Source organism: Pelophylax lessonae (assembly GCF_965119305.1).
Source record: "Pelophylax lessonae genome assembly, chromosome: 1".
Taxonomy (NCBI): Eukaryota; Metazoa; Chordata; class Amphibia; order Anura; family Ranidae; genus Pelophylax; species Pelophylax lessonae.
Window position 1 is genome coordinate 185203478 of NC_138768.1, and position 25491 is coordinate 185228968.

The following is a 25491-nucleotide window of genomic DNA, read 5'->3' on the forward strand; positions in this document are numbered from 1 at the left end:
CAGGTGGAATCATCCGATTGGGCCCACAATTTCAAATCGCTGCTAAACGAGGAACGCGCTTGTGATGCTTTTACTTCTAAATGACAACCAAATTACGCTGGGATTTTGCCACAATTATTGCACAGTAAAATACCAACATGTGACACGGTCATCCAAAAGTAGCTCATGTTCCTTTTTGAGTGACAAGCGGCGTGCATTGCGATTGCTGCGTGATTTACCGTGTGGCAATCACGACGCAATTGGGGTGCCATTAAGAAGTACTGGCATCGCAAATGCGCCTTCTTTTGCAGCGATTTGAAAATCCCAGGCAGAATCGTGGCAAATCCGCCCAAGATCAGGTGTGAATAGAGCAGCCTCTCTGAACCTTTTTAACATGGAGGAACACTTGAAACGACTTTCCAGGATCGTGGAACCCCTGCTAATTACTTTTTGGCATGATGGTTACTGGGAAGAATGCTCCTTACATTGGTGGTCATTGAGAATAACCCCTCTTACAGATAGCTAAAAAGATCATTGGGGTCAGTGGTTACTTATCTGAGAGGCAGAAAGTGCCCATTGCTCGAGGAGCCCATGGCAACTTCTGGAGGAACCCTGGTTGAGAAAGGCTGGAATAGAGCCTTACATTTTTGAGTGAAGGGTACCACGGTGGTGCCCCCAACACACATAATGTCCTCGGTCTTTAGGATTGGATGACATTCAACCCAGGATAACGAATAGAAAAACAAATTCTGCTCTCTCCTCAAATCTACTTCCCTAAGTAATAGCCAACATGGATGCAAGAGAAGAAAATGAACACCAATATTTGAAATTAATGTTCCCAGGTTACATTTCCAATGCAGGCTGAATGCACGTGAAATCATGCTGCATTTACTCCTCTATCCAAGTTGCTCTCTAGTGACTATTTTACTACCACTTCGTTACCAAGAGGCAAAAAAAGAAAAAAACAGACACCACAACAAACATTCACATACACGCAACCTACAAGCTATTTTCATAACCTTGTTTGCATATGACCAGCTAAAGCAAATAACCATAAAATGAAGCTTACAAAATATTTAAAGTTTTTATTTTCCCACCTTAGTTAATATAGTTTGAGTACTAACAAAATTAGTCTTTGGAAAATACAATTTAGGAACTCCCGAAATAGCTTTTAGATTTGAACTGACCATTGAAAGATCGGTGAGGCTTTTGGGTATGTGTGGTATCACTGAAATTGCAAGGAAAAAAAAAAAAAAAAAGCTATATATTTTTGACAATCAGATATAATCTTCATTTTGTAAAAGCTGCTAGCTCTTTCAAAACTTTCCAATATTCCCTGCATGTTTTGAGGCCACTCCTCTGCTCATTCTTTTTATTTACTTTTGATTTCCAACTACATGCAGTGGGTGTAGAAAAGAACCACCTCCCTTTAAATTAATCATATTTTGTTGGTTTGTAGCCTGAAAGACAGACACTTTTTTTTTTTTTCAAATATTTTATTTTGGAAAAGAACAAAGGATGATAACAATGAAGGGTAAACAAAACAGTAAGAGCCCATTCAGACTAGCGCGACACGACTTTGTGGGGGGCCACTTGTGAAGTCGCGTGCACCGCGACTTGCAGAGACTTCACATAATGGAAGTCTATGCAAGTCGCCTCCAGGTCGGCCCAAAGTAGTACAGGACCCTTTTTCTAAGTCGGAGCGACTTGTGTCGCTCCTATTAGAACGGGTCCTGTGCTAATCAATGGACCGCGACCGAGCGCGACTTGGCAGGCTGACAAGTCGCGCTAATGTGAATGAGCTCTCAATGTACAGAGGCATCCAAAGAGATAAAAGTAGAAACATAGGAGAAACAAAATCCTCGTGGAAATATAATGTTAACATTGGACGTCAATTAGAAGCACCATTATCAGATACTTCATCTATACGATGATAAACGTATCATGAGTCCTTGAGCTATCGAGTCGTACCCAGGTCACTAGGAAGTTCTCACACATACAGCAAAATATTAGCGATATATTATGGCAATATAAACGGCCTCGTCAGGTATCTCACAGTTTAACGGTAATTGTGGCTACTAAAGGATCGAGAGAAAAGAGAAGAGGAAGAAGGGAAGGCAGGGTAGGGAAGGCAGGAAGGGGTAGGGGGAGAGAGATACCGTTCCATGCTGGGCAGGAAGGCCCCCCGAAGCACGGAGGCGCTCGGGCTCAAGAACACATCAGGGATTTCCCCCTGTCAGAGAGAACGAACACATTCCAATAGCCCCATATCTTCTTGTATTTGTCATGTTTGTGTAGTGCTGTAAGGGTCAGATCCTCCATCTTATTAATCTCTTCCAGCCTGCGCATGCAATCCCCAATGGTGGGCGACTGCACTGACACTAATTTGTTTTAACTTTAGAGTGCACTGGCAGCCCACAGGGCTGTCCTGGGAGTGCAGGGGGGGGGCGCTATATAATGTAAATTGGCTGTGTTAGGTCAATGGGGGGGGGGGCTGTGTTATGTCAATGGGGGGGCGGGCTGTGCTATGTCAATGGGGGGGCTGTGTTATGTCAATGGGGGGGCTATATAATGTAAATAATGTACATGTCTGTACATTGTTCAGATTTTCCTATATGTATGCAGGCCACGGCCAGGGTCCAGGGAAGTGTCCTTTAAGAGCAGAGGAAAATAAAAATGAGTCTTTAATTTTTGACTGCACGATTGTTTTTTTTTTTTTTTTTTTATATAAAGTTTTGAAAACCATTGGACAGTGGGCTGGGCATGGACAGTAATCGTGATGCATTGTGAATTGTTCACATGATAATCGTAATCAAATCGAATTGTGAGACCAGTGAAGATGCGCAGCCCTATTGGAGGTTGTCTCGTTGTTGCCCATCTAGTGCACCTATATTTTTATAAATAATTGTATTATATTAAACTTTTTAATTATTATTATGAATTTAAATGAATATGAATTTATTGTCAGCCATTACTGGCACCTTTAGCAGAAGAAAAGCTCAAGAAATATGTACAGTGCACCCGGAAAGTATTCACAGCGCTTCACTTTCACCACATTGCTATATATGTTACAGCCTTATTCCACAATGGATTTAATTATTTTCTTCAAAATTCTACAAACAATACCCCAAAAAAATCACATGTACATAAGTATTCACAGCCTTTGCCATGACACTCAAAATTGAGCTCAGGTGCATCCTGTATCCACTGATGATCCTTGAGATGTTTCTACAATTTAGAGTCCACCTGCGGTAAACACAGTTAATTGGACATGATTTGAAAAGGCACACTCTTGTCTATATAAAGGTCCCACAGTTAACAGTGCTTGTCAGAGCACAAAGCATGCCATGAAGTCAGAGGAATCGTCTGAAGACCTCTGAGACAGAATTGTATCGAGGCACAGATCTTGGGGAAGGGCACAGAAAAATTTCTGCAGTATTGAAGGTCCCAATGAGCACAGTGGCCTCCACCATCCATAAATGGAAGAAGTTTGGAACCACCAGGACTCTTTGTAGAGCAGGCTTCCCGGCCAGACTGAGCGATCGGGGGAGATGGGCCTTAGTCACAGAGGGGACCAAGAACCTGATGGTCAATCTGGCAGAGCCCCAGGATTTCTCTGTGGAGAGAGAACCTTCAAGAAGGACAACCATCTGTGCAGCACTCCACCAATCAGGTCTGTATGGTAAAGTGGCCAGACAGAAGCCCTTTAGCCCTTTCCTCAGTAAAAGGCACATGACAGCCTGCCTGGAGTTTGCCAAAAGGCACCTGAAGGACTCTCAGACCATGAGAAACAAAATTCTCTGGGGTCTAATGGAAACAAAGATTGAACTCTTTGACCTGAATGGCAAGCGCCATGTCTGAAGGAAACCAGGCACCGCTCATCACCTAGCCAATACCATCCCTACATCGAAGCCTGTGGCGGCAGCATCATGCTGTGGGGATGTTTTTCAGTGGCAGGAACTGGGAGAGTAGTCAGGATTGAGGGAAAGATGAATGCAACAATGTACAGGGACATCCTTGATGAAAACATGCTCCAGAGCGCTCTGGACCTCAGACTGGGGTGAAGGTTCATCTTCTAACAGGACAACGACCCTAAGCACACAGCCAAGATACCAAAGAAGTGGCTACAGGACAACTCTGTGAATGTCCTTTAGTGACATAGCCAGAGCCCAGACTTGAACCCACTTAAACATCTCTGGAGAGATCTAAAAAAAAAAAAAAAAATGGCTGTGCACCAACGCTCCCGATCCAACCTGATGGAGCTTGAGAGGTTGTGCAAAGAAGAATGGGAAAAGCTGCCCAAAAATAGGTGTGCCAAGCTTGTAGCATCATACTCAAAAAGACTAGAGGCTGCAATTGGTGCCAAAGGTGCTTCAACAATGTATTGAGCCAAGGCTGTAAATAATTATTATGTACATGTGATTTTGTTTTTTATTTTTAAAAAATTTGCAAAGATTTCAAACAAACTTCTTTCACATGGTCATTACGGGCTGTGGTTTGTAGAATTTTGAGAAAAATAATGAATTTAATTCATTTTGGAATAAGGCTGTAACATAACAAAATGAGGAAAAAGTGAAGCACTGAATACTTTCCAGATGCACTGTATGTCTTCACACAGGTTGTTCCTCTTTCATTTTGGTGTTAAAAATCTTGCTTGCTGCATTTTGTCAGTTAATTTTTTTTTTAAAAAATGCACAAAAAACACACATCTCCCTGCTGAAATTCATTGAAAACACAGCAGGAATGCATCAATACGCACCTGTGTTATGTTTTTGAGTCACATGACCTATGAAAAACAAACCATAAGCGTGGTAAAATTGCAGCAAAAGCGACACAAATTTGGCGTAAAGTTCCTGCAAAAAAAATCGCTGCGCATTCGTGTGCATTTTCAGATCCATTATCTGCACATTTTCTCTTATCGGCAAAATGCCAATAACACCATTTTCGGCCGATCTGTTTCGGTGAATGAAATTTTGGTAGCCGAAGTTTCGGAGCACCCCTAATGCCTCGTACACACAATCAGATAATCAGACGACTTATCGTTCACATTTTGTTGCCTGATACGAATATCGAATTCAAAAATGCATACTAAACATATGATTTTTTTTTTGTACGATTCTGGAAAAGCTTACTGTTTACGTAGCTATGCATCGGAAGTGATGTCATATACGGGTCATTATCTGATCATGTGTACGAGGCATTAGCATCATGCGTGGTCTTGGTCTATCGGTTTTTAGCGAACGCATACTGTACTGATTAAAAGATGGTCATTCGCTAGGCTATCCTACGAGAAAAGTTTTCATGTTTGTCCCTTCGGTACATTGTTGGGACGAACTGTCATGATCGGCTGTCGAAAGCTGTGCACTAACGATCAGATTATTGTGCGATCAATTCAAAAACAATTTTTTTCTTACGATTATCAGATCGTGTGTACGAGTCATAAAGCTGGCCATACACGTATAGAATTTCGGCCGTTTGCAGACTAAACGATTATTTGTCGGTTGAAAGCGAATTGAATTGTCCACTAACTGATACAATAAACTCGTTTCCATGATCATAGTGATCGTCGGGTAACAAAAAAAACAAAAAAAAAAAAAAACATAATTAATTATACAAGACAGAATATTCTTTTAGTTTCGATTACAAATTACGGTAAAAAAAGTTTTTGCTTTGCACCCATGGACATTAGCCAGACCCACGGTCGAAATTGTTGGTAAAGTTAGGTCGCACTAACAGCACGAATGTTGAACGATCTTTCCGAAAACGACAGGTTTCGGCTGAAATTCTATGGCCCCTTTCACACATGCGGACCGTTCAGATCCGCCTGTCAGTCTTTCAGGCGGATCTGAACTGATGCCCCATGCATCTCTACGGATGTCAGCGGAGACATGTCCGTCAAATCCGGACGGATGGAAACCCCATTTTCTGGATGAGTTCCCACCCGATTCCCCTATAGAGAACAGCGGGGAGCGGAGACGGAGCTGTCACCTGCGGAACGGAACGGACAGGTAATGAAAGGGGCCTAAATGTGTATGGCCAGCGTAACCTCTTCTGGACCGGAAGGTTTTCACTCTTAATGACCAGGCCATTTTTGTGATTCAGCACCGCGTTACCTAAACAATTGCGCGGTCGTGCCACGCTGTACCCAAATAAAACTGATTTCACTTTCTGCTATATAACATTCCCGATAAAAAAATAAAAAAATCTAATTGTTTTCATAATTTTAGGCCAATTTGTATTCTGCTACATATTTTTGGTAAATAAAAATCCCAATAAGAGTATATTGATTGATTTGCGCAAAAGTTATCACAACTACAAACTAGGGGAAAGATTTGTCTTTTTTTTTTTTTTTTACTAGTAATGGCGGCAATTAAGCAATTTTTAGCGGTACTGCAACATTGCGGCGGAAAGATCGGACCCCTAACTGACACTTTTGAGGGGACCAGTAACATTACTACAGTAATCAGTGCTAAACATATGCGCTGTTACTGTACTAATGACACTGGCAGGGAAGGGGTTAACACCAAGGGCGATCAAAGGGTTAAACGTGTCCCTAGGGGGTGCTTTCTAACTGTATGGGGGTGGACTTGTGGAATGAACACAAGGACCTGTGTTCCTAAATAGTAACACAGGAGCCCTGTGTTCATTGCTGACAGAACAGCCGTTCTGTCTCCACGGAGAGCAATCACGGGTGCTTGGCGGCAATCGCAGCCGCTGGACCCGCAGGTCAGTTTCCTCTCTGGCGAATGGGCATGCATGCGCCACCATGAGTGCTCTCAAAGCGACATATGGGTACCGCGTTTCGCGGGAACCTGCTGCAGTATATGTACGGTGGCTGGTCTGCAAGTGGTTAATTGTAGCAAGATAATCTGGTTAACCGGTTGCCGACCGCCGCAAGTACATATACTGCGGCGGTCAGCCCTGGCCAGGCAAAATGACGTACCGGTGCGTCACTAGCTTGTGAGCCAATAGCGAGCAAGCATGCGCACGCCTGCCCCGGCTCGTTCCCTGGGAAGTCTGTGCGTGTGACCGGCGGACCCGATGTCCGCCGGTCACTCGCGATCGTCCGCCGTGAAGGGAGAAAGGCAGGCGGCTGATGTAAACAAGCCGCCTGTCATTCTCCCCTGTGTAGGAATGGTGATCAAACGGTTCTACTATGTAGGACCGTTGATCACTGTTCCTACACCAGTAGCCATGACCAATCACAGTAAGAAGCACTCCCCTAGGGACACACTTAACTCCTCCTTCCCCAATAAAGTTAACCCCTTCCCTGCCAGTGTCATTTTGCAGTAACAGTGCATATGTATAGCACTGATTACTGCAGTAATGTCACTGGTAACCCCAAAAGTGTCAAAAATGTCAGTCAAGGGTCCGATCTGTCCGCCGCAATGTCGCAGTACCGCAAAAAAAATAAATAAATAAATTTGCAGATCGCCGCCATTACTCGTTAAAAAACAAAAACAAAAAAAAAAAAACACCAAAAATGACAGAAATCTTTCCCTTAGTTAGTAAACCCAATAAATTTTGCGCAAACCAATCAAAATATGCTTTTTGCGATTTTTTTTACCAAACATATGTAGCAGAAAACAAATTGGCCAAAAATGTTAAAACATTTTGATTTTTACATTTTTTTTTTTTGGGGAATTTCATATAAAAAAAATTTGAAAAATATTGTTATTTTTGCAAAATTTACGCTCTTTTTTTGTTTATAGCGCAAAAAGTAAAAATCGCACAGGTGATCAAATACCACCAAAAGAAAGCTCTGTTTGTGGGAAAAAAAGGACGTCAAATTTGTTTAGGTACAGCGTCGCACGACCGCGCAATTGTCCGTTAAAGTCACTCAGTGCCGAATCGCAAAAAAAGCCCTGGTCAGGAAGGGGGTAAAATCTTCCGGGGCTTAAGTGGTTTTAAAAAATAAAATAAAATGCACCCACAATAGCATTTGTGATCAGCATATAGATCATATTCAAACTAGAAGTGTCAGTAAAACCCACTGTGAAGCATGTCTATGGATAGTCCCATTACTCTGCAAACCAAAAGGCACCTGACACAGGAGTGGAGTCCTGTCATTCTTTTGTGCTGAGTCAGATTGTAGAGTCTGCAGTCCCTTGCACAATATGCCTTCCAGATATTGGTCATCTGCAGACATGGGTTTGAGTGTGGAGTCAGCTCTTTCTGTGCTCACCTATTCATTTTCTCAGAGCGGCTACGTTCTGCAGCCTCATCAGAATTCACTACAGTACATTATGCCAGCAGCAGTACTGGATGGAATTATATTTAGGTTATCAAAAGAATTTAAGATCCACATTTAAACCTCTAATCTCTAATTCAGCCCTGACACACATTGCTTTCAAGAGCAATTTCAGGTAACAAGTAAAATTAATTCAACAAACTGCTAATGCAATCCTCAAACTGTCTACGCTGTGTAAGTTATAAGATTCCCTCTGCTAGATTGAGACGGCCTTTCAGAAATCTTTTAGCAGGATCACAGCAGGACTTTAGGCTTCATTCACACCTGAGCGTAGCGTTTTCGCGCGGTTTTTACCGCGACTTTACCGCGATTTTTGTGCAGGCGTTTTTAGATTGAATAGAAACCAATGGAAAACGCCTGTAATCTGCCCAAAAAGAAGATCATGTACTTTTTTGAGCGTTGGGCGTTTTGCTTGCAGCGTCAAAATGCTCAGATGTGAACAGGGGCCATTGAAATGAATAGGATTTGTCTTGTTGGGTGTTTTGAGAGCTGATCCTAGAGCAGAAAAACTCCCCAAAAACGCCCCAAAACGCCTACATGTGAACGGAGCCTTAGACTTCATTTACACCTTTAAAGTATAAATAAAGGCAAAACTTTTTTTTTTTATAGTTTTGAATAGAGTGGAGAGAGATTAGAATGCTTGTCAGTTTTTAATACGGTCTGTGCCCCCGTTAGGGAGATTCACCCTCTCTTATTTGTCATGTTTAACTATTATCATTGAAAGTGAAAGCAAAAATTTTGCGTTGTCCCCAGAAATTTTAATAGAGAGGAAATCTTCCAGTGGGGAATAGTTCTGGTGACCTGACCCCAAGAAATTCCCTTAATTTGCATGGATTTCCTCTCACTTCCTGTTTTGCTATGGGATAGGAAGTGAAGGGAAATCTCCACAATGGAACACAGATGGTAAAAAAAAAAATCTGACAGGGGTTCTAACTATTGATCGACCGATATCGTTTTTTGACCACCGATATCGATAATTTGGTCATCTGATATCGGGCCGATATTTTTGGACATTGAAGGTAGGATGCTTTGGGGGGGGGGGGGGGGGGGGTGTTGGAGAGAATCTCCTGTACCATGCCCGCAGCACTGCATCTCCTGAGGAGGGACGGGAGACCCGGGCGAGCAGCAGAAGGGGGGGGGGGGGTGGAGAGAATCTCCTGTGCCATGTACCTGTACCATCGGATATCGGCCGATATTTTCGGACATTGAAGGTAGGATGCCTGGGGGGGGGGGGGGGGGTGTGGAGAGAATCTCCTGTACCATGCCCGCAGCACTGCATCTCCTGAGGAGATGCAGGGGCTGCGGAGGAGTCTCACATTTAAAAATGGCACAGCTTGGCGCCAACAAGGATGTGCCATCTGCCTGGGAATAGCCGAACGTGTACGGGCTTTCCCGAGCAGCGGCACACTGCACCGGAGAACAGGTAAGTGGGAACCTCACTCGAGTATAAGCCGAGGGGGGCTTTTCCAGCATAAAAAAAACGTGCTGAAAAAGTTGGCTTATACTCGAGTATATACGGTATAAGACCCGGTCTTATTTTCGGGGAAACGCGGTAGTACCAATAACTCTATAGTTCAAAGGCTTACGTCCCTGGATATAAATGAATTGGATTGTATAGGAAGACCACTGTACTACAGAATTATTGGATATTTTGCTGATTACATATAAGGAAAATCTAAAAACCCATCTGATATTCCTCAGTTCTGATTCCTGAGAGTTGCCATATGGTCACTTTTTAGTCCTATAAAATAAATAATTCTTAGCAGAATTGCTTTCTCTCTTTAATCCATATGTGCAGAGAAACAACAGCCTAAAGGCAGTAGGAAGACAGCTGGAATTAAATAAGAAATACACAAACAGCTTCCTTTTAACAGATACTGCCACCTAGTGCAAATTCATGGACGAAGCCAAACAAATCATTTTATATACAAACTATAATGCCCTAAACTGTATTTACAATTAACACATACTACTAAAGATGAAAATTTGAGATGTGATGAGCTTAAAAAGGAAAATATAATGTATTTGTTCATATTTGTTAGGGTTCGTGTATACAGGCATTTAAGATGTGTTTGTGTACACAATGCTCCACAAGAACCAATTCAAAATTCAATCATCACATTCCACATCTGTCTTGAATAATTTACAAACTGATGTCAGCAGCACACTACAACCCCAATTCCAAAAAAGTTGGGACGCTGTGTAAAATCTACATAAAAAAAAAAAACAACAGCATGCAAGGATTTGCAAATTCCATAAACCCATATTTTATTCACAATGGCAAAAAGAAAACATATCAAAAATTTAAAACTGAGAAAATGTACCATTTTAAGAAAAAAATGTCATTTTGAAATTGATGGCATCAACACATCCCAAAAAAGCCGGAACAGGACAAGAGCATCTAAGAGTCAGTGTCTCAGAAGTAAAGATGGGCAGAGGTTTACCAATCTGACAAGCTGCGTCTAAAAATTTTCAAACAAATTTCAGAATAATGTTCCTCAAATAAAATTGAAAAAGACTTTAAAGCGGAGTTCCACCCAAAAGTGGAACTTCCGCTTTAGTTAGTTCTAACCCCCTGACATGCCACATTTGGCATGTCATTTTTTTTGGGGGGGGAAGCGGGTACCTAGTTTTGACAGGTACCCGCTCCCACTTTCGCTCGGAGCGCCGCGGCGCCCTGAACGTAAGTTCTCCTCTCCCCCTCCCTCCCTGCAATCTTCTGGGACATGTCAGAGGTCCCAGAAGATTGACGGCCAATCACGACGCGTAGCGCAACTCGCGCATGCGCAGTGCGTACCCGGCTGTGAAGCTGCAAACTGTCACAGCCGGGTGCCCACACCAGTGATGCCGGCGCCGCAGAGCAAAGAGGGAGAAGAGTGAGGCTTCGGGCGGCCGCATCGCTGGACCATTGGACAGGTGAGTGTGTGATTAGGCTGGAATTCCGATTTAAATAGCTCATCTACAGTAAATTGGATGATCAAACATTTACACAAATCTGGTGATCTCTCTGCAAGTAACAAGGCCAAAGTACAATTTTGAATACCTACGATCTCCTAGCCCTTAGACAGCACTACATTGAAAACAGGAATGATTCTGGGATGGACATCACTACGTGGGGGCTCAGGAATACTTCCAAAAATGCGCACGGTTTGCCGTGCCATCCAAGAATGCAAGGTAAAGCTCTATCATGCAAGAAGAAGCCATATCTGAACGTGATCCAGAAACGCCGCCATCTTCTCTGGGCCAAAAATCATTTTAAATGGTCTGTTGCAAACTGGAAAACTGTTCTGTGGTCAGACAAATCAAATGACATTCTTTTTGGCAACCATGGTCGCGGTGTCCTCTGGACTAAAGAGGACAGGTTGGTAATCAGTACTCAATTCCAAAGCCTGCATCTCTGATGGTACGGGGGTGCATTGGTGAGTATGGAATAGGCAGCTCGCACATCTGGAAAGGCACCATCAATGCTGAACTATCGATATATCCAGGTCTTAGAGCAGCAAGACCATGTCTTTTTCAAGGAAGGCCTTGCATATTTCAGCAGGACAATGCTAAACCACATACCGCATCTGTGACAGCAGCATGGCTTCGTAGTAGAAGAGTCCAGGTGCTTATCTGGCCTCCCTGCAGTCCAGACCTTTCACCAATTGAAAATATTTGGCGCATCTTGAACTGAAAATTACAACAAAGACGACCCAGGACTGTTGAGCAGTTAGAATCCTACATCAGGCAAGAATGGGACAACATTCCTCTCCCAAAAATCTAGCAACTGGTCACCTCAGTTCTCAGACGACATTTCCAGTGTTTAACCACTTCTGGACCAGAAGGTTTTTACCCCCTTAATGACCAGGCCATTTTTTTGCAATACGGCACTGCGTTACTTTAACTGACATTTGCGCAGTCGTGCGACGCTGTACACAAATACAATTGATGAGGGGATGCTACACTGTGATAAACATGGCCCTCTCCCAACTTTTTGGAGACGTGTTGCTGCCATCAATTTGAAAAATAACTTTACTTTTTTTTTTCGTAACCACTTCAGCTCCGGAAGCTTTAACCCCCAAATGACCAGGCCACTTTTTGCAATACAGCACTGCGTTGCATTAACTGGCAAATGCGTGGTCGTGCGACACTACTGCGATTATTTTTTGCACTATAAATAATTTTGGGGGAAAAAAAAAACATTTTTACTTTCTGCTATAAAAACATACCCAATATAAAACAAAACAAAAAAAAAAAACAAAATGTAAAAAAAAAAAAAATCAAAAAGGTCTTCATTAATTTAGGCCAATATGTATTCTGCTACAATAAGCATATACACTTTGGCTCCCACACTTGTTTAACCCTTATGGACCAGAGCAATTTACAAATTTCTGCTAGGAGCCTATTTATTTGGCGATAATTTTGTCATTACGCAGCATAACATAATACATACATTGTTTTTTTTTTTTAAGGACAAACAATGCTTTATTTTGTGAGTAATACACAGCAACAATTTTTTATTTTTTTTTGCAATCCCTAGCCGTTTAAACGTAATAAAACTAAACAAAAAGGCATTTTTTCTATTTTTGAGCAGTGTTAAACTTAAACATAAATAGTGTTACTGCACATAAAGTGTGCATTTTATTCTGTAATTTGTCCTGTTTAAAACACTAAAAATGGGATTTTTGACTTAAGGTAAAACTCATTTCTCTGATGTTCATTGACAGACACACTGGAAAACCCTGAAGACCATCCGTCCAATCGCTTGGAGTTTTCTCCCAAGCTGGACAGGCTGGCATCCATAGTGACCACTGTCCAATACAAGGGGAGGAAGAATTTTCCCAGCCAAAGTGCCGGAGAACGAAGCCACCATATCAAGGACTCCCTCATTCCCCGACTCAGCCAGATCTGATTTTCCAGAGACTGGGGAGTCTTGTTCAATCTAGACAGAATCTCTCTTTGCAGGGACCTCATATGGAACTGTGCAAACGGAACCCCCTCAAGCAAGCAAGGCTAGCACCGGGCTAACACTTTTGTAAAGACCCCAGGAGCAGAGGCGAGACCAAAGGGTAACACCACAAACTGATAATGCTCCTCTCCCACAGCAAAGCGGAGAAAATGTTGATGGCTGGCACATACTGGAATGTGAAGGTAGGCATTCTTGCTATCGATAAAGGGAAGGAATTCCAGTGGACGCAGGGATGACACCACCGTTCAAATGGACTCCATTCTTAACTTCTGCACCTGCACAAAGCAGTTTAATGCCTTGAGGTCCAGAACTGGACGCACTTTGCCTTCCTTCCTCGGGACTGTGAACAGGTTTGAGTAAAAACACTAAAAACGTACCGAAGTCGGAACCGGGACAATCACCCCTTGAAGGAACAGGTCTTGTATCACCCTGTAAGCGGTTTGGGGACAGGTGCAAGTTGGAAGGAAAGAACCTTGCCGGGGGACAAGAGCGAAACTCCATCTTATAGCCGGACCGAACAACTTTGTGGACCCACTTGTCTTGCACCTGGGAAGTCCACGGGTCCGGAAACCAGCGAAGACATCCCCCACCCCCGAGGGCACACCTTCATGCTGAAGGAGCCTTGTCCACGGGTCTAAAGAAGCCCGTTCTTGGCTTGCCAGACCAGGTCCACCCTCCGGTCAGCCAGATCCTTAAAGGCCAGGGACTCTTCAACCGGAAACATGGTTGCCTTGTTCAATCTGGAAACAGGAGGATCCACCACCGGCAACACAGTCCACTTTTTAAGGGACTCCTCATAAGGGTAATGCCTAGTAGAGCGCTTAGGGACCCCACGGGGACGCTTTGGTCGCCCCCATTCTCTAGCGACAATTCTGTCAAAATAGGAAGGGAAAGGAAATCCCTGTGCCGCTCTGGATGGCTTGTGAGTATCTGCGCCTCCATCACAGCTTCAGCTGCGTCCTCCATTTTCAGAGTCTCACGCACAGATACAATCAGCTCATCCATCAGCACCTTTTCGTGCGCGGTCGCAGGCGTGGAGGAATCATCCCCACTATCAGAGTATTCCAGGCACGTGGTTGCAGACCCAGCAGGGTGACGCACGTCCGCGGCGGCCGAATCAGATTCAGGATCTGATAAGACAGATGAGGCAGGGGAAGGCGGGGGCGCTTTTTGCTAGCCCCTCACCCGCAAGACACCTCCACCTGGGATTTCAGGACCGCTGTCAGTGCATGGATGGATGTTTGGGACCCGGAGGACCCCGCAGCCTCAGAGAGGAGATCAGGCTGGGAAATGTGCTCCAAAGACTCCATGAGTCACAAGAGGGACCCCACAAAAAATGTAAAACTCTGCCAAGGGACAACCTCCACCACGCTGGCAGCACCACCTGGTTGCCAGGCACAAAGCACCAAGTGTTCCTCAGTAGAGAGGGAGAGGACCCCACCAGACTCACCACCCACAAAAACATGCACCTGCAGCCACCAGGGGAATCTGCACTACACGTGCAGCGATCAGGAAGTAAAATGATCCAAGAGTCATCATCAGGGGATGAGGAGGGCTCTCACCCCCGAAGTCACAGCCCAAAGGGCTCCACCGTCATGGCCACAGCCATTTCCAATAGCAAACCACAAGAAAATGTCCACTGTTTATAGACACACACAGGCTACAACAAAATGGCGGCCCTGGGCGGCATGATGAGACATACATGGACCCTGGGTTGGGAGACCAGGCCTCAAGGACAGATCAAGGTTTTTTCAATTTTTCGCTTTTTTTAGTGTTTTACGTGTGAATATATGTAAAAGGTATACAAATATTATATTAATGAACAAAGCAAACAAAAAGAGAAAAAAAAAAAAAAAAAAGTTTACCTATTCGTTAATAAAATAGTAAAAAAAACGTTTCTGGGAAAATTACAAATTGAATGGAGAGGGAGAATACAGAGTTAATTAGTGCTGATTAAAGTAAACTAAGGGGTTAAAATAAGTGGTTCAACAGGGGGAACATTTAATTTTTACTTGTCAAGGTTGCTTTAAAAAGGAGATGTACAGTCAAAGCTCATTTGGCTGTACATCCCCTTTGGCTCACAGGAGTGTAGTTCGTTCTGCACTCCTGTGACCTGTTTTCAGCAGAGAGCGGGCTGAAGTCTGCTCTCTGCTGATATCACAGATGTCGGTCCAGGCACTGCGTCCTCACGACCACGGAGTTGGGATCCGCCAGGTGCCTGGACCGACACCCGGTCAGACTCAGCGAGCCGCTGAGAGCCTGAGCTGGCCACTCCCCGCCCCTCCACGACCCAGCGCTCCAATGAGCGAGGAGGGGGCATAAAGAGGGAGTCAGCAGCTCTCTGCTCAGGGAGCTGTCAGCACAAAGCGATTGGGGGGGTTTGATCGCTTGGTTCTCAGTGCAGAGGCGCTGGGGGACAGATGCAGCATCGGAACGATGCTGCATCCACCTAGGTAGGTAAAAAGGGGGGGGGGGGGAAGGAAACCCCATAATTCTCTTTTAACTCTCTTCATTTTCAGATCAAAGGGATGAACTTCGATCTGTTAATGAACAAAGTTACAATGTTTCAATGTAACTTTCTGTATTCCCATCTGAGCAATGCTGTTGATAAACATTGCCAGACTGCTTTTTTTTTTTTTTTTTTTGACAGCTCCTGCTGCCAACCTTTACTGTGTACTCTTCAATGCAGCTGTGATTAACCACTTCAGTCCCCAAAGGTTTACCCTCCTTCATGACCAGGCTATTTTTTGCAATACTGCGACACTGCAAACCAAATAAAATTGATGTCCTTCTTTGATTCCCCACAAACAGAGCTTTCTTTTAGAGGTATTTGATCACCTTCGAGGTTTTTATTTTTTGCGCTATAAAACAAAAAAAAAGACCATTTTGAAAAAAAATAAAAAATATATATATATTTTTTTTTAAACAAAATCTAATTTCTTCATCAATTTAGGCCAATATGTATTCTGCTACATATTTTTGATGAAAAAAAATCCAAATAATTGTATATTGATTGGTTTTGCAAAAGTTATAGCGTTTACAAAATGATGGGATAGATGGAATTTGTTATTTTTTTTTTATTAGTGATTTTTAGCGGACTGCAACATTGCGGGGTGTCATTAAATTTACATTGACACCCCCAGCAGTTTGCAGATGTCAATGTGCACCAGTGTGCGATTCAGGTACAATGCGGGAACCAGCACCGAATGGCAGGGTTTCCCTCATCGCACAAGTGTGAACCCAGCTTTTGACACTTTTTGGGGATACAGTGACCAGTGCTAAAAAATATGCACAGTCACTGTACTAATGACATTGGTAGGGAAGAGGTTAAAATCAGGGGCGATCAAAGGGTTAAATGTGTTCCTAGGGAGTGCTTCCTAGCTGTGTGGGGAGTGCTTGTACTGTGGGAAGGCAGAAACACAAGATCACTGCTTTCCTTTGTCACAGAACAGCGCCTTGTTTACACAGGCAGATTGCCGTTCTGCCTGTGATTCGAACGATCGGCTGGTCCTGCCGGATATCGTGTCTGCCAGACCCGCTGACTGGCTCACACTGTGTCTAACCACAGCGGGTGCGGGCCGCCGGTGGGGCACGTGTACGCCCCAGAAATACAGATACGTGATTCTGCACGTGATTCAGCGCAGAAGGCCGCTGCCCTGCAGTTAATGTACATGGGACAGACAACAATAGGGCAAAACATTGATTATTGCTTGTAGCAGTTATAGCCGCTAGCAATAATCAGGAGGGATTCCCCTGTCAGCACAGACTGTGGTTCTGTGGAAAGAAATTTTCATCTATGGCCGGCCCTAAAGGGGTTGTAAAGTCACAAGGTTTTTTATCTTAATGCATTCTATGCATTAAGATAAAAAGTCTTCTGTGTACAGCAGCCACCCCAGCCAGCACCCCCTAATACTTACCTGAGGTCCTGCTCTGTCCAGCAATGTCTACGAGTGTCTCAGCCGTCTGAGATTCTCCCTCCTGATTAGCTGAGACACAGAAACAGCACCATTAGCTGCTGCTGTCAATAAAAATCAGCTAGCCAATCAGGAAACAGAGGGGGCGGGGCCAGGTCACAGCTTCATGTCTGAATGGACACGGGAAGCTGTAAATCGGGTTGGGTGCCCCCATAGCAAGCTGCTTACGGTGGGGGCACTGAACAGGAGGGAGGGGCCAGAATCACAGAAGAGAGAGCCGAGAAGAGGAGGATCCGGGCTGCTCTGTGCCAACCCAACTGCACAGAGGAGGTAAGTTTAACAAAAAGGTGCAAAAATAAATTATATCGGCGCAAATAATTCCCTAATAATATAAATATAAAGTGCAAAAATAAGCAGCTATACCCACTCGGCTTACCACTGCAAAGTAATAACAAATCTTAAAACAATAACAGTACATCGCTCAATAAATACATTTAAATAACCAGTAATGACCCGGCTAAAGTGCACTAAGTGACTGTGTATTTTCAGTGCATAAAACTGTGCAACCATGAGGTACAAATAAAGTGCTAAAATTGACACAGTGCCTATAAAGTGCTTATATTGCAATACTATAATAATGTGTCAATCAAATTCATAAGGTATACACATATAGATAAATATAATAACACATAAACAGTCCAAAAAGCTTGTGCAACAGCCTGTGCAAAAGATGCTTGGGAAAAGTGCTTGAACTGGTGCTTGAGAATAAGAATGTGTGCTTCCACCACCACCACCACACAAACGATTGGCCTCTCACCTGAAAATTAGACCTGTGTGTTACCACAAGGTCAAAAAAGTGGGGGTAAAAACTCCTTTTCCATACTCAATAGATCACTGCTGCTTCATATCTTGAAATAGCCATATACTGGAACAGTATTCTCATCATGGTTTCGTTATGGCATAAAAAACAAAGAAGCACAGGATCTAATGCTCACTGTTTAACAAAGTTTATTGGGAATTCAGTATATAAAACTCACATGCGATGGCACTAAAACAAGTGCATATCAAAAGCTTGTCTCCGTAACTCCTCCGAGCTGGCTGGCGGCTTCCTGGTAGGGAGCCCCCTACTGAGGAAGTCTAGCATCCTATTGACCGATGACGCAACGCGTATAGGGGTGGAGTCTTCACCAGAAACCAGGAAGCCGCCAGCCAGTTTGGAGGAGTTATGGAGACAAGCTTTTGATATGCACTTGTTTTAGTGCCATTGCATGTGAGTGTTTTATATACTGAATTCCCAATTCTCAAGCACCAGTTCAAGCACTTTTCCCAAACATCTTTTGCACAGGCTGTTGCACAAGCTTTTTGGACTGTTTATGCGTTATAATATTTATCTATATGTGTATACCTTATGAATTTGATTGACACTTTATTATAGTATTGCAATATAAGCACTTTATAGGCACGGTGTCAAATTTAGCACTTTATTTGTACCTTATGATTGCACAGATTTATGCAGTCACTTAGTGCACTTTAGCCGGTTCATTACTGGTTATTTAAATGTATTTATTGAGCGCTGTACCGTTATTGTTTTAAGGTAAGTTTAACATGTTCGTTATTTTTATAGGGGGAAAAAAAAAAAAAAAAGGAGACAATCACTTTAATCATTGCGGATGACACACAAAAACCGCCAACGTGAATCCTAGGAACTGCAGATGCAGAACAGAGACAGAGGAGGGGTAATTATACAAATAGATTACCAGAACACATTTAAAAGAATACTCACTTTCTTCAGTGGGAAGGACTTGGAGGGAATATATCCATTCAATGATCTCATCTTTATTCAACACGTGCAACGAATCCAACATGTCCAGCCCAGACAGTGCAAAAAATGCAATAGTTAACCTAGAAACAAACAAGGCACATTTTACAAACGTCCATACATTTCTGATATACCTGACTGCGCTAGCTCTCCATGGCATTAAAAATATGCTCTCTTGAAAAACATATAGCGCATCCAGCTAACCAATACACTGTGGGGCTAACATTCTGAATGTGACTTCAGATCTATGCACTTTCCCTATTTAAAAAAAATGTAACTATTCTACATTAAGGCAGTGTTTTTCAACCTTTTTTCCAGTCAAGGCACCCTTTAGAATTGTGCACAATCTCGGAGCAAAGCAGTCTGAGGGCTCGCTCACACAAGGTGTCTGAGCATGAGTGTTTTTTTTTTTTTGTATGTCGAGTTATTAATTAGGCTGCTCTATGCTAGGGAAACATGCAAAAAATTGTGCTGGCGTTTTTTTAATTGAGCCCCACCAATATGCATGGTACTGCGGTACCATGCGATTTAGTGGGTAAAAACATGCACGCTATTGGTGGATGTGTGGGGGTGCCATTAATTCTCAATTGCGTGAAACTGCAAAAGTCAATTCATTATTGTGTGGTGCAGCAAAATGTGCGTTATCCGACTGCACCTGGTGTGAAAAAGCCCTAAAATGTAGTTTTAAAAAGGCTTAGTTAAGTGGTCAGTAAGTTGTAAATACCCCCCCTCCCCCCCTCACCTAAGCTAGCATAAATTCCCCCTCCTACCACAAAATCCCCCTTCCTACCAAAATTCCCCCTGCTAGCTAAAAAATGCCCCTCTAGCACAAATCCTTCCCTCCCCTTTGCCTTCATCACAGCAAACATACAGAAAGCCATGATACAGTGCGATGATTAAAGGCCCGTACACACGATAAGAAAATCTGTAGGGAAAATTCGTCCGACGACCGATCTGCTGATTTTCGGATTGTTAGTATGGTGCTTTCGACAGCCAACTCCGACTTTTCGGCTGACAAAATCCTGATGTGCAGGCTATATAATTGTTGTCGTCCGTAATACAACATCCAATTTTTGTCTGATTAGTACAGATTTTGACGGAAAAAATCTTAAGAGCAAGACTAGGCATGCTCAGAGACGAAAGAACACATACAAAACAATCCAACACATGACATCACTTCTGAAGTAGAATTCTGTCATACGGGAAAATTCGTATGAAAATAACCTCTTCACTTTCCACATCAGACTAGCATGCCACAAAAAACAGACAGATAGTTCTATAATCTGATCGTGTGTATGGGGCTTAAGGCTTCATGTGCTAACTTCTGTGTATACAGAGCAGGGAGAACACATACCCTTTTCTCCTCTGGGCTCTCTCCTGCTCCCTGCTGCTATTTATACTACTGCCAGCAAAACAGAAAGTTGTGTACACTGCCGACTTTTCCTTAGCAACTGATGACATCAGTTGGTAGGAAGTAAGCAGCCGGCTTGTAGAACTTTCAGTTTTGCCGGCTGTAGTATGGATAGCAGCAGGGAGCGGGAGAGAGCCCAGAGGAGGAACAGTATGTGTTCTCCCTGCTCTATATACACAGAAGGTAACACAGGAAACATTTAATCATCCGACTCTGTATTTGGGTTTTGTGTAAGTTTGCCGCAGCACCCCTGGGGACTCTTTGCAAAACCCAAGGGTGCAGTGGAAACCCGATTGAAAAACCCTGCATTAAAGTAAACCAGAAATCATACAAAAAACTCATTACTAGCAGCACTAGGGTTCTCGGCTCGAATCCCAACCACAGCACTACCTGCCTTGAGTTTGCATGTTCTCCCTGTGCCTGCGTGGGTTTCCTCCCTGGTAGGTTATTTGGCTCTTTTCTAAATTGGCCCTAGTATATGCAAGTTAAGGAACTTAAACTGCAACTTCATCGAAGGTAGGGACTGCTGTGAAAAAAAAAAAAAAAATTATATATATATATCTCTATCAGCCGGAAAGTATTCACAGCGCTTCACTTTTCCCACATTTGGTTATGTTACTGCCTTATTCCAAAGTGGAATAATTTCATTATTTTCCTCAAGAGTACAATACCCCATAATGACAACGCGAAAGACGTTTGAAATCTTTGAATAATAAATGATGCATTATATTAAATTTGCAAAGATTTCAAACAAACTTCTTTCACGCTGTCATTATGGGGCATTGTTTGTAGAATTTTGAGGAAAATTAATTTAATAAATTTTGGAATAAAGCTGTAACATAAAATGTGGAAAAAGTGAAGCGCTGTGAATACTTTCCAGATGCACTGTGTTTGTGTGTGTATATATATATATATATATATATATATATATATATATATATATATATATATATATATATATATATATATATATATATATATAGAGATAGCTAGCTGCATGAATTGGCGGCACTATGCAAGTAACTGTAACAAATAATAATACAACTCTCATACCAAATCATAGCAGTAGCACCCTTCTAAAAATGCTCTCCTTGCATTGCAAAGTAAGAAACTACGGAAATGCAACACAGTCTTTTAGACTGTTGGCAACCCCAATACGTATTAATGCAGGGCTTCACATATTTGCTTTGAATCTAAGAGCCAAATAAAAAAAGTTAGAAGCCATTTTTTTAAATAACAAATCTTGAGAGTAGAACATGTAATGTTTCCAAAGCTGAACTTATCTTTTAACCCTTTCACAGCCAGAGGCGTTCTAGCATTTTCTGCACACATTTAAAAAAAATAATTTCAGGCCTGAAAATTACGTAAAAATAGTAGTTCCAATTTTATAAGTCACATATTACTGCAAATTTCAGTAAAAAAAATAAATAAAAAAAAAACACAATTTCTTTTTAGGAGGTACAAAAAGGCAATAAATTACTCAATTATTTGGTAAAATATAAAAGCAGAGGGTGCACCGAGTAAATATATACCCAACATGTCAAACCTTAAACATGTCAGTACCATATATTTTCCATAGGTGATGCTTTAAAAGCCCTCTATAGGTCATCAGTTTAGCGTCACAAAGGAGGTTTGGTTCTAGAATTATTGCTCTCACTCTGGCGTGTGCGGCAATATGTAACATGTGTATTGTAATCTACGGTTTCAGGTGTAGGTGCCATACTGCGTGCGTTTACGTTTGTGCGTATACGTGGGTGGGGGACCAACAATTTTTTTTTTTTTTGGGGGGATGGGGGGAATTTTATGTGCTTGGGTGTAACTAATTGTCTGAAATGAAAAAAAAATTGTATTTTTTTATACATCACATAGGGGACATTGTGATGTTTTTTTTTGTCGACAGATTCTCTTTAATGGAGACATCCAGGGTCTGAGCCCCAGGTCACACTTATGCGATGCGGGAAGGCTGCGAATTCGCAGCCTGTTCCCGCATCGCAAACGCACCCCTGGCAGTTCACACTGCCATATGCGATACGCTGGGGGTGTCAATGTAATCTTAACGACACCCCCAGTTTGATCGCATATCGCAGTGCGATCTTACAGTTCGCACAGGATCGGATTGCACAAGTGTGAACCACTGTGCGATCCGATCCTGATGCGGCTGCAAAAAAGGGTCCTGTGCGTCTTTGCTGCGGGTGCGGTGCGAATTTAGCCAAAGTGTATGGCTGAATTAGCACCGCACATCCGATCGCATGTAATGAAGGAGCAGTGCGCTCCGACATTACATGCGATCGCCGCAGCCGCACTAGTGTGAACCGGCACTGAAAGTGTGTCCACTCTCCTCCCTCCCCTCTACTTGGCCACACCCGCTATGCCAGGCCCGGGTCTGCAGCAGGTGGGCAAGCGGAGCTCAGGATATATAGCGGGGGGGGTCAATGTGTGCAGGGTGTGGGGAGCATTTGGGCAGCAGCCCAGGCACCAGGATGAACCCCTGGCACCTGGGACTTGTCAAATCCTGTATTAAATGGTCCAACACATATTAAGGAGCACCTGTCAAATTTAGATATTATAAGAACCTGAATGCTAAACACAGCTGTCAGACATCCAGAGAACTTTCAATACTGACTAGCCAAAAGTCAGGCTGGGTTCACATATGTCCAGCTGCGGTTTGCAGTCCAGGGTCCAGTGCGTTTCTGTTCACCGGTTCAGGTGCGAATATTTGCCTACATGCGCACCTGAACCAGACCCAAAAACGCACAGGACCCGTTTTGATAGCGCACCGTGGCCACATGTGATCCCGCTCAAATACTTGTTTTGTCTGGGGTGAGGAGAAAGCTTATACTCACCCAATCCTTTATTCTACCGACAGTGGACTGTTTTTTTGTCTATAGAGCATGCTCTGGGCTTTGATGACATCAGGAACAGTCTATAACTCAAGACTTGTGCTGGGAGGAATGGAGGTTTAGGTAAGGTTTCCTTTCTCCGCTCTTCTACATAAAAATGAGCAGTTAAACTGTGCAGTGCGGGCACACCACCCAGCATGGGGAAACTTTTTTTGGGGCCCGGCGAGGGGCTCCAAAAAGTGAATTCAGGCTGGTTTTCAGATGGTGTCTTTTGCCCTACTCCTCCCACAGGCTCCTGGGATAAGTCACATGTCCCAGAAGCCTGCAGGGCTATTCAAGAGTGCTGCCTGAGTATGTGCAGTGGGGAGCTGGCTGCTCACCCTGCCCTGGAAAGCTGTTGCACACAAAACTGCAGCGTATTAGACTGGCAGCTGTCTATCTGGCTGCAGTAGGGGGGCGATCTGATGTATGTGTCACCACATCACACAGCTACTTTAATAAAAACTTTATTTGAAATGCACAAAACTGATACTTCATTCATAACACTGTACAGCAGCATGGTGTGTTGTGCTGCTGTACAGTGACCTGTATGAAGGATGTGTTCATTTTATTGCAGACCTCTGGGGTGCACTGCCATGTGAATAGGACACACAGAAAACAACTGATTTCTGTGTCCTAGTGAAGACCTACATTCATCCATTGCAGTACAACACAGGTCATCAGTGCCCCCCCCCCCCCCCCCAGGCTGCCCTGTAGCCTGATCCTGGAGGGTGGCTCCATAGAACCCTGATGGTAGAAGAGTCACCCTGAGACAGGAAAGGGGGGGCATCAAATGTCCTACATCAATAAAAAGCTGTACTATCACTTTAATGATGGATACTCCGAGTCTTCTAATAGAGATAAGCCCAGCCAGCCGGCCCTGTACACACAGGACTGTATACAATGCTCCCCATTACCTGCTGGTCTCCAGGGAGGCACACTGCTCGGGGAGAGCCTGCAGGCTCCGCTGGAAATAGCGCACATGGCGATCCGGCAGGAAAAGTAACCGCTCCCCGAGCAACTCATCTTCCTCCTCCGCCATCTCCCCTCCTGCCTTGTCCCTCATCACTTCCCGTAGCCACTTCCGGGACAGCCGGAAATCCGACTTAGCGCCATAGAAACCATCCGGCTGGCGTCTGTCACGTGACGAGCAGTAACTAAGGGGGAGTGGAGGAGGCGTGTCCCCAGCAATGGTCTGTCTTCTGTACTCCTCTCTGTGTGTGACACTAGGATAGGGCATGAGGGAACAGGGAGGTGCTGCAGATACAGAGCAGGAGCTGTGTGCTGGTCGTATGAACACTGCTGATGTTCCTGTGTCATACAGTGTCTTGAAAAAGTATTCACACCCCTTGAATTTTTACACATTTTGTCACATTACAGCCAAAAACGTAAATCTGTTTTTTGGGGATTTTATGTGATAGAAAAATGCAAAGTGGCACATAATTGTGAAGTGGGAGGAAATTGAAAATGATAAACGGTTTTCAAAATTTTTCACAAATAAAAGTGAAAAGTGTGGCATGCATTTGTATTTTACCCCTGAGTCAGAACTTTGTAGAACCATCTTTCACTGCAATTACAGCTTCAAGTGTTTTTGGGTATGTCTTTACCAGCTTTGCACATCTAAAGAGTGACATTTTGCCCGTTCTTCTTTGCAAAATAGCTCAAGCTCTGTCAGACAGGATGAAGAGTGTCTGAACAGCGATTTTCAAGTCTTGCCACAGATTCTCAATTGGATTTATGTCTGGACCTTGACTGGGCCATTCTAATACATGAATATGCTTGGACCTTAACCACTTAAGCCCCGGAAGATTTTACCCCCTTCCTGACCAGGGCCTATTTTGAGATTCGGCACTGTGTGAATTTAACAGACAATTGCGCGGTCGTGCGACGCTGTACCCAAATGAAATTGACGTCCTTTTTTTCCCACAAACAGAGATTTCTTTTGGTGGTATTTGATCACCTGTGCGATTTTTTGATCATGCGCTATAAACAAAAAAAAGAGTGTAAATTTTGCAAAAAATAACAATATTTTTTCATATTTTTTTATATGAAATTCAAAATTTTTTAACATTTTAGGCCAATTTATTTTCTGCTACATATGTTTGGTAAAAAAAAAAATCGCAAAAAGCGTATTTTGACTGATTTGCGCAAAAGTTATTGCGTTTACTAAGTGAAAGATTTTTGTAATTTTTGTTGTTTTTTTTTTAACGAGTAATGGCAGCGATGTGCGATTTTTTTTTTGCGGGACTGCGACATTGTGGCGGACAGATCGGACCCTTGACTGACA

General features: G+C 43.2%; 1 protein-coding gene across 1 annotated transcript in view; it reads right to left on the bottom strand.

The window, feature by feature from the left end:
- The window catches only part of PGGT1B (protein geranylgeranyltransferase type I subunit beta), a 63546-nt gene extending 39268 nt beyond the window's left edge, over positions 1-24278 (bottom strand). The window contains exons 1-2 of the mRNA XM_082244209.1: positions 24122-24278; positions 18879-18997 (exon numbers count right to left, since the gene is read on the bottom strand). Coding sequence (XP_082100335.1) covers positions 18879-18997; positions 24122-24270 — 268 coding nt within the window. The 5' untranslated portion in view covers positions 24271-24278. The remainder of the gene's footprint in view (positions 1-18878; positions 18998-24121) is intronic.
- Positions 24279-25491: the final 1213 nt, after the last annotated feature.